Source organism: Agelaius phoeniceus, chromosome 36 (genome assembly GCF_051311805.1).
Source record: "Agelaius phoeniceus isolate bAgePho1 chromosome 36, bAgePho1.hap1, whole genome shotgun sequence".
Taxonomy (NCBI): domain Eukaryota; kingdom Metazoa; phylum Chordata; class Aves; order Passeriformes; family Icteridae; genus Agelaius; species Agelaius phoeniceus.
In genome coordinates, this window is record NC_135300.1 from 1,526,528 (window position 1) to 1,538,234 (window position 11,707).

General features: G+C 45.9%; 1 protein-coding gene across 1 annotated transcript in view; it reads left to right on the top strand.

Annotated features, from left to right (window-relative positions):
- LOC143696492 (tyrosine-protein kinase receptor UFO-like) overlaps positions 1 to 11,047 on the top strand; it is a 35,454-nt gene extending 24,407 nt beyond the window's left edge. The window contains exons 5-7 of the mRNA XM_077192889.1: positions 3,145 to 3,327; positions 10,633 to 10,727; positions 11,024 to 11,047. Of these exons, the coding sequence (XP_077049004.1) occupies positions 3,145 to 3,327; positions 10,633 to 10,727; positions 11,024 to 11,047 (302 nt within the window). The remainder of the gene's footprint in view (positions 1 to 3,144; positions 3,328 to 10,632; positions 10,728 to 11,023) is intronic.
- Positions 11,048 to 11,707: the final 660 nt, after the last annotated feature.

The window sequence follows — 11,707 nt, forward strand, 5'->3', positions numbered from 1 at the left end:
TTTTCCCCGAATTTTCCCCCAATTTTTGCTGAATTTTCGCTGATTTTTCCCCAATTTTTCCCCAATTTCCCCTGAATATTTCCCTGAATTTCTTCCCAATTTCCCCCCAATTTCCCCCCAATTTTCCCCCTGAATTTTCCCCCAATTTTTGCTGAATTTTCACTGAATTTTCCCCCAATTCCCCCCCAATTTTTCCCCAATTTTCCCCCGAATTTTTGCTGAATTTTTTCCCAATTTTTCCCCAATTTTCGCTGAATTTTTTCCCAATTTCCCCCCAATTTTCCCTGAATTTTCACTGAATTTTCCCCAATTTTTCCCCCATTTTTTCCCAATTTTTTCCCAAATTTTCCCCATTTTTTCCCCAATTTCTCCCCAATTTCCCCCCAATTTTCCCCAATTTCCAACCAATTTTCCCTGAATTTTCCCTGAATTTTCCCTGAATTTTCCCTGAATTTTCGCTGATTTTTTCCCCAATTTCCCCAAATTCTCCCCAATTTTTTCCCCAATTTTTTCCCTGATTATTTCCCCTATTTTTCCCAATTCTTCCCCAATTCTCCCCCAATTTTTGCCCCCAATTTCCCCTCAATTTTTCCCTTATTTTTTCCCCAATTTTCCCCCAATTTTCACTGAATTTTCGCTGAATTTTTGCTGAATTTTCCCCCAATTTTTGCTGAATTTTCGCTGAATTTTCCCTGAATATTTCCCAATTTTTTTCCCAATTTCCCCCAATTTTCCCCCTGAATTTTCTCCCAATTTTCCCCCAATTTTCGCTGAATTTTCCCTGAATTTTTTCCCAATTTCCCCCCAATTTTTTTCCCAATTTCCCCCAATTTTCCCTGAATTTTTCCCGAATATTTCCCTGAATTTCCCCCCCATTTTTTTCCCAATTTCCCCCCAATTTTCGCTGAATTTTCCCCCAATTTTTCCTCAATTTTCGCTGAATTTTCGCTGATTTTTTTCCCAATTTCCCCCCAATTTTTCCCCATTTTTTCCCCAATTTTTCCCCAATTTTCGCTGAATTTTCCCCCCAATTATCCCTGAATTTCCCCCCAATTTTTGCTGAATTTTCGCTGAATTTTTCCTGAATATTTCCCAATTTTTTTTCCCAATTTTCCCCCAATTTTCCCCCATTTTTTCCCAAACTTTTCTGATTTTCCCCCAATTTCCCCCCCCAATTTTTTCCCCAATTTTCCCCGAATTTTCCCCCAATTTTCCCTGAATATTTCGCTGAATTTTTTCCCAATTTCCCCTCAATTTTCCCCCAATTTTCCCCAACTTTTCCCTGAATATTTCCCTGAATTTTCCCCCAATTTTCGCTGAATTTTCCCCCAATTTTCGCTGAATTTTCCCCCAATTTTCCCCAATTTTTTCCCAATTTTTCCCGAATATTTCCCAATTTTCCCCCATTTTCCCCGCAGGTCTCCCGGTGTTCCTGGAGGAGCCCCAGGACCTAAAAATCGCTTTTTTCTCCCCATTTTCCCTGAATAATTCCCCCAATTTTCCCTGAATTTTTGCTGAATTTTCGCTGAATTTTCCCCCCAATTTTCCCTCAATTTTCACCCAATTTCCCCCCAATTTTTTCCCAAATTTTTCCCCAATTTTTCCTCTAATTATTTCCCCTATTTACCCAATTTTTCCACAATTTTCTCCCCTGAATTTTCCCCCAATTTCCAACCAATTTTCGCTGAATTTTCGCTGAATTTCCCCCAATTTTCGCTGAATTTTCCCCCAATTTTCCCCAAATTTTCCCCCCAAATTTTCCCCCAATTTTCCCCCATTCTTCCCCATTTTTTCCCCAATTTTTGCTGAATTTTCGCTGAATTTTTGCTGAATTTTTCCCCAATTTTCCCCCAATTTTCCCCCAATTTCCCTCCAATTTTTTTCCCAATTTCCCCTCAATTTTCACTGAATTTTCCCTGAATTTTCCCCCAATTTTCGCTGAATTTTCCCCCAATTTTCGCTCAATTTTCGCTGAATTTTCGCTCAATTTTCGCTGAATTTTCCCCATTTTTTTCCCAGTTTTTTTCCCAATTTTTCCCGAATATTTCCCAATTTTTTCCCCCATTTTCCCCGCAGGTCTCCCGGTGTTCCTGGAGGAGCCCCAGGACCTAAAAATCGCTTTTTTCTCCCCATTTTCCCTGAATATTCCCCAAATTTCCCCCATTTTCCCCCTCAATTTCCCCCCAATTTTTTTCCCAAATTTTTCCCAATTTTCCCCCAATTTTTGCTGAATTTTCGCTGAATTTTTTTCCCCTCAATTTCCCCCCAATTTCCCCTGAATATTTCCTTGAATTTTCCCCCAATTTTTCCCCCATTTTTCCCCATTTTTCCCCCATTTTCCCCCAATTTTTTTCTCAATTTTTTCCCAATTTTCCCCCATTTTCCCCCCATTTTTTCCCCATTTTTTCCCCAATTTTTCCCAATTTTTTTCCCCATTTTTTCCCTGAATTTTCCCTGAATTTTTTGCTGAATTTTCCCTGAATTTTCCCCCATTTTTTCCCCAATTTTCCCCCAATTTTCACTGAATTTTCCCTGAATTTTTCCTGAATATTTCCCAATTTTTCCCCAATTTTCCCGGAATTTTCCCTGAATTTTCCCCCAATTTTTCCCCAATTTTCCCCCAATTTTTCCCAATTTTCCCCCAATTTTCCCTGAATTTCCCCCAATTTTTCCCCACTTTTTCCCCGAATTTTCCCCATTTTTCCCCCATTTTTTCCCCAATTTTTGCTGAATTTTTGCTGAATTTTTCCCGAATATTTCCCAATTTTTTTTCCCAATTTCCCCCCAATTTTCCCTGATTTTCCCCTGAATATTTCCCTGAATTTCTTCCCAATTTCCCCCCAATTTTCGCTGAATTTTCACTGAATTTTCCCCAAATTTTCTCCAAATTTTTCCCAATTTTTTTCCCAATTTTCACCATTTTTCCTGATTTTTCCTCCCCAGGTCTCCCGGTGTTCCTGGAGGAGCCCCAGGACCTAAAAATCGCTTTTTTCTCCCCCATTTTCCCTGAATAATTCCCCCAATTTTCCCCCATTTTTTCCCCATTTTTTCCCCGAATTTTCCCCAATTTTCGCTGAATTTTCCCCAATTTTTTTCCCAATTTTTCCCGAATATTTCCCAATTTTTTTCCCATTTTCCCCGCAGGTCTCCCGGTGTTCCTGGAGGAGCCCCAGGACCTAAAAATCGCTTTTTTCTCCCCATTTTCTCTGCGCTGCAGCGCCCGGGGCCCCCCCGAGCCCGTGCGGCTGCTCTGGCTCCGGGATGGGACCCCCCAAAACCGCCTGGGGGACCCCCTGGGCCAGAGCCCCTCCACCCTCTGGGTGCCAGGTGGGATTTGGGGACAATTCCGGGGATTTTGGGACATTTTGGGACATTTTGGGACATTTTAGGTTGGAGATTTTGGGATTTTTTGGGTTTTTTTTGGGGTTTTCTGGGGGTTTTTGACCCCCTGGGCCAGAGCCCCTCCACCCTCCGGGTCCCAGGTGGGATTTGGGGAAAATTCCGGGGATTTTGGGACATTTTGGGACATTTTGGGTGATGGAAAATGGCGAAATTTGGGATTTTTTGGGGTTTTTTTTGGGTTTTCTGGGGTTTTTTTGGGTTATTTGGGGGGGATTTTGGGGTTTTTTGGGGCCTCAGGGACCCCCTGGGCTCGGAGCTGCTCCACCCTCAGGGTGCCAGGTGGGTTTGGGGACAATTCTGGGGATTTTGGGACATTTTGGGTTGGAGATTTTGGGATTTTTGGGGATTTTTTTGGGATTTTTTGGGGTTTTTTTGGGTTTTTTGGGGTTTTTTGGGATACTGGGAGGGATTTTGGGGCCTTCAGGGACCCCCTGGGCCGGACCCTTTGCACCCTCAGGGTCCCTGGTGAGGGTTTGGGACATTTTGGGGACATTTTGGGACAATTCCGGGGATTTTGGGACATTTGGGGACAATTTTTGGTATTTTGGGTTCGAGATTTTGGGGTTTTTTGGGATTTTTTTGGGGTTTTTTGGGGGGATTTTGGGGTTTTGGGAGGGATTTGGGGTCTCAGAGACCCCCTGGGCAGAGCCCCTCCACCCTCTGGGTCCCAGGTGGGTTTGGGGACATTTTGGGGACATTTTGGGGACAATTTTGGGGATTTTGGGACATTTGGGGACAATTTTTGGTATTTTGGGTTGGAGGTTTTGGGCAAAATTTGGGATTTTTTGGGGTTTTTTTGGGCTTTTGGGGGGGATTTTGGGGGGCTCAGGGACCCCCTGGGCAGGGCCCTTTGCACCCTCTGGGTGCCAGGTGGGATTTGGGGTCATTTGGGGACATTTTGGGGACATTTTGGGGACAATTCCGGGGATTTTGGGGACATTTTGGTCGATGGAAAATGGCGAAATTTGGGATTTTTTGGGGTTTTTTTTGGGGTTTTTGGGGCGTTTTGGGAGGGATTTGGGGTTGGGGGTCAGAGCCCCTCCACCCTCAGGGTGCCAGGTGGGTTTGGGGACATTTGGGGACATTTGGGGACATTTTGGGACAATTTTGGGGATTTTGGGACATTTGGGACAATTTTTGGTATTTTGGGTTCAAGATTTTGGGGTTTTTTGGGATTTTTTCGGGTTTTTTTGGGTTTTTGGGGGGATTTTGGGGTTTTGGGAGGGATTTGGAGCCCTCAGGGACCCCTGGGCTCGGAGCTGCTCCACCCTCAGAGTGCCAGGTGGGTTTGGGGACATTTTGGACATTTGGGGACATTTTGGGATTTTGGGACATTTTGGGTTCAAGATTTTGGGATTTTTTGGGATTTTTTGGGTTTTTTTTGGGATATTGGGAGGGATTTGGGGCCTCAGGGACCCCCTGGGCCAGAGCCCCTCCACCCTCTGGGTCCCAGGTGGGTTTGGGGACATTTGGGGACAATTCCGGGCATTTTGGGACATTTTGGGACATTTTAGGTTGGAGATTTTGGGATTTTTTGGGATTTTTTGGGGGTTTTTTGGGGTTTTTTTGGGGGTTTTTGGGAGGGATTTGGGGTCTGGGGGTCAGAGCCCCTCCACCCTCAGAGTCCCTGGTGAGGATTTGGGACAATTCCGGGGATTTTGGGACATTTTGGGGACAATTTCGGGATTTTGGGACATTTTGGGTTGGAGAATTTGGGATTTTTTGGGATTTTTGGGGATTTTTTGGGGTGGATTTTGGGGTTTTTTGGGGGGCTCAGGGACCCCTGGGCCAGAGCCCCTCCACCCTCAGGGTCCCAGGTGGGTTTGGGGACAATTCCGGGGATTTTGGGACATTTGGGGACAATTTTTGGTATTTTGGGTTGGAGGTTTTGGGCGAAATTTGGGATTTTTTTGGGTTTTTTGGGGGATTTTGGGGCGTTTTGGGAGGGATTTGGGGGTCTCAGAGCCAGAGCCCCTCCACCCTCAGAGTCCCTGGTGAGGATTTGGGGACATTTGGGGACATTTTGGGACAATTTGGGACATTTTGGGACATTTTGGGCGATGGAAAATGGCGAAATTTGGGATTTTTGGGGTTTTTTTTGGGGTTTTTGGGGCGTTTTGGGAGGGATTTGGAGCCCTCAGGACCCCCTGGGCCGGAGCCCCTCCACCCTCAGAGTGCCAGGTGGGTTTGGGGACATTTTGGGGACAATTCCGGGGATTTTGGGACATTTTGGGACATTTTGGGCGATGGAAAATGGGGAAATTTGGGATTTTTGGGGGGTTTTTTTGGGGGTTTTTGGGGCGTTTTGGGAGGGATTTGGAGCCCTCAGGGACCCCCTGGGCCAGAGCCCCTCCACCCTCAGGGTGTCTGATGAGGGTTTGGGGACATTTGGGGACATTTTGGGGACAATTCCGGGGATTTTGGGACATTTGGGGACAATTTTGGAGATTTTGGGACAATTTTGGGATTTTTTTGGGTTTTTTTGGGGATTTTTTTGGGGTTTTTTTTGGGCTTTTGGGGGGATTTTGGGGCTCAGGGACCCCTGGGCCAGAGCCCCTCCACCCTCTGGGTGCCAGGTGGGTTTGGGGACATTTGGGGACATTTGGGGACAATTCCGGGGATTTTGGGACATTTTGGGTTGGAGATTTTGGATTTTTTGGATTTTTTGGGATTTTTTGGGGGTTTTTTTGGGTTTTTTTGGGATATTGGGAGGGATTTTGGGGCCTTCAGGGACCCCCTGGGCCGGACCCTTTGCACCCTCAGGGTCCCTGGTGAGGGTCTGGGGACATTTTGGGGACATTTGGGGACAATTCCGGGGATTTTGGGACATTTGGGGACAATTTTGGGATTTTGGGTTCGAGATTTTGGGTTTTTTGGGATTTTTTCGGGGTTTTTTCGGGGTTTTTTGGAGTGGATTTTGGGGTTTTGGGAGGGATTTGGAGCCCTCAGGGACCCCTGGGCCAGAGCCCCTCCACCCTCTGGGTCCCAGGTGGGTTTGGGGACATTTGGGGACATTTGGGGACATTTTGGGTATTTTGGGTTGGAGGTTTTGGGCGAAATTTGGATTTTTTGGGGTTTTTTTGGGCGTTTTGGGAGGGATTTTCGGGGGCTCAGGGACCCCCTGGGCTCGGAGCTGCTCCACCCTCAGGGTCCCAGGTGGGTTTGGGGACAATTTGGGGACATTTTGGGACATTTTGGGACATTTGGGGACATTTTGGGGACAATTCCGGGGATTTTGGGACATTTTGGGCGATGGAAAATGGGGAAATTTGGGATTTTTTGGGGGTTTTCTGGGGGTTTTTTTGGGTTTTTTGGGGGGGATTTTGGGGTATTTTGGGGGCCTCAGGGACAGAGCCCCTCCACCCTCAGGGTGCCAGGTGGGTTTGGGGACACTTGGGAACATTTTGGGGACAATTCCGGGGATTTTGGGACATTTTGGGACATTTTAGGTTGGAGATTTTGGGGTTTTTTTGGGTTTTTTTGGGGTTTTTTGGGTTTTTTTCGGGGTTTTTGGGGCGTTTTGGGAGGGATTTTGGGGTTGGGGATCAGAGCCCCTCCACCCTCAGGGTGCCAGGTGGGTTTGGGGACATTTTGGGGACATTTGGGGACAATTTCGGGGATTTTGGGACATTTTGGGTTGGAGATTTTGGGATTTTTTGGGATTTTTTGGGGTTTTTTTTGGGTTTTTTTGGGATATTGGGAGGGATTTTGGGGCCTTCAGGGACCCCCTGGGCCGGACCCTTTGCACCCTCAGGGTCCCTGGTGAGGGTTTGGGGACATTTTGGGGACATTTTGGGACAATTTCGGGGATTTTGGGACATTTGGGGACAATTTTTGGTATTTTGGGTTGGAGGTTTTGGGCGAAATTTGGGATTTTTTGGGGTTTTTTTGGGCGTTTTGGGAGGGATTTTCGGGGGCTCAGGGACCCCCCTGGGCCAGAGCCCCTCCACCCTCAGGGTGCCAGGTGGGGACACTTGGGGACATTTGGGGACAATTCCGGGGATTTTGGGGACTTTTGGGGACAATTCCGGGCATTTTGGGACATTTTGGGCGATGGAAAATGGGGAAATTTGGGATTTTTTGGGGGTTTTTTTGGGTTTTTTTTTGGGGTTTTGGGGCGTTTTAGGGAGCCTCAGGGACCACCCTGGGCCAGAGCCCCTCCACCCTCTGGGTGCCAGGTGGGTTTGGGGACATTTTGGGGACATTTTGGGACAATTTCGGGGATTTTGGGACATTTGGGGACAATTTCGGGGATTTTGGGACATTTTGGGTTGGAGATTTGGGACATTTTGGGATTTTTTTTTGTTTTTTCAGGATTTTTTTGGGTTTTGGGGGCAATTTTTGGGTTTTGGGAGGGATTTGGAGCCCTCAGGGACCCCCTGGGCTCGGAGCTGCTCCACCCTAAGGGTCCCAGGTGGGTTTGGGGACATTTTGGGGACAATTTGGGGACAATTCCGGGGATTTTGGGACATTGGGGGACAATTTTTGGTATTTTGGGTTGGAGGTTTTGGGGCAAAATTTGGGATTTTTTGGGGTTTTTTTGGGCTTTTGGGAGGGATTTGGGGCCTCAGGGACCCCCTGGGCCAGAGCCCCTCCACCCTCAGGGTCCCAGGTGGGTTTGGGGACATTTGGGGACATTTTGGGGACAATTTCGGGGATTTTGGGACATTTTGGGTGATGGAAAATGGCGAAATTTGGGATTTTTTGGGGGTTTTTTTTGGGCTTTTGGGGGGCATTTTTTGGGGTTTTTGGGGCATTTTGGGGGTTAGGGGCCAGAGCCCCTCCACCCTCCGGGTGCCAGGTGGGATTTGGGGACAATTCCGGGGATTTTGGACATTTGGGGACATTTTGGGGACAATTCCGGGATTTTGGGACATTTTGGGTTGGAGATTTTGGGATTTTTTGGGGTTTTTTGGGAATTTTTTTGGGTTTTTTTGGGGTTTTTTTTTGGGTTTTTTGGGATTTTGGGAGGGATTTTGGGGCCTTCAGGGACCCCCTGGGCCGGACCCTTTGCACCCTCAGGGTCCCTGGTGAGGGTTTGGGACATTTTGGGGACATTTTGGGGACAATTCCGGGATTTTGGGACATTGGGGACAATTTTGGTATTTTGGGTTGGAGGTTTTGGGCGAAATTTGGGATTTTTTTTGGGATTTTTTGGGGTTTTTTTGGGGTTTTTTTTGGGTTTTTTTGGGATATTGGAGGGATTTTGGGCCTTCAGGGACCCCCTGGGCCAGAGCCCCTCCACCCTCCGGGTCCCAGGTGGGATTTGGGACATTTGGGGACATTTGGGGACATTTTGGGGACAATTCTGGGGATTTTCGGACATTTTGGGCGATGGAAAATGGGGAAATTTGGGATTTTTTGGGGTTTTTTTGGGTTTTTTTTGGCTTTTGGGGGGCATTTTTTGGGGGTTTTGGGGCGTTTTGGGGTTGGGGGCCAAAGCCCCTCCACCCTCAGAGTCCCTGGTGGATTTGGGGACATTTGGGGACATTTTGGGACAATTTCGGGGATTTTGGGACATTTTGGGACATTTTAGGTTGGAGATTTTTGGGATTTTTTGGGGTTTTTTGGGTATTTTGGGGGTTTCTGGGCGTTTTGGGGGCTCGGGGCCAGAGCCCCTCCACCCTCAGGGTCCCTGGTGAGGATTTGGGGACATTTTGGGGACATTTGGGGCATTTTGGGGACAATTCCGGGGATTTTGGGACATTTGGGACATTTTAGGTTGGAGATTTTGGGTTTTTGGGGGTTTTTTCGGGGTTTTTTGGGTTTTTTGGGAGGGATTTGGGGGCTGGGGGTCAGAGCCCCTCCACCTCAGAGTCCCTGGTGAGGATTTGGGGACATTTGGGGACAATTTCGGGATTTTGGGTTGGAGATTTTGGGGTTTTTGGAGGTTTTGGGGTTTTTTTTTGGCTTTTTGGGGGAATTTTTGGGCTTTTTGGGGGGATTCATCCCCAAACTTTTCATCCCCAAATTTTTGTCCCCAAACTTTTGTCCCCAAAATTTTCATCCCCAAACTTTCGTCCCCAAATTCATCATCCCCAAATTTTCCTCCCCAAAATTTTCATCCCCAAACTTTTGTCCCAAATTCGTCCTCAAACTTTTGTCCCAAACTTTTGGTCCCCAAATTTTCCTCCCAAATCCATCCCTAAAATTTTCATCCCCACATTTTCATCCCCAAATTTTCATCCCCAAACTTTCATCCCAAATCTTTTGTCCCCAAAACTTTTGGTCCCCAAATTTTCATCCCCAAATCCATCCTAAAATTTTCATCCCCAAACTTTTGTCCCCAAAATTTCATCCCCAAACTTTGTCCCCAAATTCATCCCCAAAATTTTCATCCCCAAATTTTCATCCCCAGATTCGTCCCCACATTTTCATCCCCACATTTTCATCCCCACATTTCATCCCCAACTTTTCATCCCCAAAATTTTCATCCCCAAATTTTCATCCCCACATTTTCATCCCCAGACTTGCATCCCCATTTTTCGTCCCCAAATTTTTGTCCCGAAATTCATCCCCAAAATTTCATGTCCACATTTTCATGTCCACATTTTCATGTCCACATTTTCATCCCGAAACTTTCGTCCCCAAATTTCTGTCCCCGAAGTCACCCCCAAAATTTCATCCCCAAACTTTTGGTCCCCAAATTTTCATCCCCAAACTTTGGTCCCCAAATCCATCCCCACATTTTCATCCCAAAATTTCACCCCCAAATTTTCATCCCCAAACTTTTGTCCCAAAATTTTCATCCCCAAATTTTCATCCCTGAATTTTCATCCCCAAACTTTTGTCCCCAAATTTTCATCCCAAATCCATCCCTAAAATTTTCATCCCCACATTTTCATCCCAAAATTTTCGTCCCAAAATTTCATCCCCACATTTGCGTTCCCAAATTTGTCCCCAAATTCATCCCAAATTTTCATCCTCAAACTTTTGTCCCCAAAATTTTCATCCCCAAATTTTCATCCCCAAATTCATCCCCAAACTTTTGTCCCCAAATTTCATCCCAAAATTTTCCTCCCCAAATCGTCCCCAAATTCATCCCCAAACTTTTGTCCCCAAATTCACCCCCAAAATTTTCATCCCAAAATTTTCGTCCCCAAATTTTCATCCCCAAACTTTTGGTCCCAAATCCATCCCCAAAATTTTCATCCCCAAACTTTCATCCCCAAATTTTCGTCCCCAAATTTTCCTCCCCAAAATTTCCTCCCCAAATTTCGCTGTCCCCAGGGCTGAACCGCAGCAGCTCCTTCGCCTGCGAGGCGCACAACGAGCGCGGCGTCGCCACCTCCCGCAGCGCCACCGTCACCGGTGGGGACACCTGGGCACACCTGGGCACATCTGGGCACACCTGGGCACATCTGGGCACAGCTGGGAAAAAAACCCCGCGAAAATCGGCCCCCGGATTGGGGAAAAACGCGGGAAAACGGGGCTGGGACGGGCAGGAAATTGGGGGGAAATTGGGCAAAAAGTGGATGGAAATTGGGGGGAAATTTGGGCTGAGGTTGGTGTAAAGTTGGGCTGAATTGAAATGAAATTGGGATAAAATGGGGTAAAATTGAGATAAGATTGGGACAAAAATTGGCCTAAAATTGACATAAAATTGGTCAAAATTGGCCAGAAATTCGTCCTAAAATTGGCATAAAATTGGTCTGAAATTGGCATAAAATTGGTCAAAATTGGCCAGAAATTGCTCTAAAATTGGCCCAAAATTGACATAAAATTGGTCAAATTTGGCCCAAAATTCATCCTAAAATTGACATAAAATTGGTCAAAATTGGCCAGAAATTGCTCTAAATTGACCCAAAATTGACATAAAATTGGTGAAAATTGGCCCAAAATTCGTCCTAAAATTGACCCAAAATTGACATAAAATTGGTCAAATTTGGCCCGAAATTTGTGCTAAAATTGACATAAAATTGGCCCAAAATTGAGCCACAATTGGCCCAAAATTGACATAAAATTGGTAGAAATTGGCCCAAAATTCGTCCTAAAATTGGCATAAAATTGGCCCAAAATTGACATAAAATTGGTCAAAATTGGCCCAAAATTTGTCCTAAAATTGACATAAAATTGGACAAAATTGGGCCAAAATTGGCCCAAAATTGACATAAAATTGGTCAAAATTGACCCAAAATTCGTCCTAAAATTGGCCCAAAATTGGCCCAAAATTGAGCCACAATTGGCCCAAAATTGATATAAAATTGGTCAAATTTGGCCCGAAATTTGTGCTAAAATTGGTATAAAATTGGGCTGCAATTGAAATGAAATTGGGACAAAATGGGTCAAAATTGAGATAAAATTG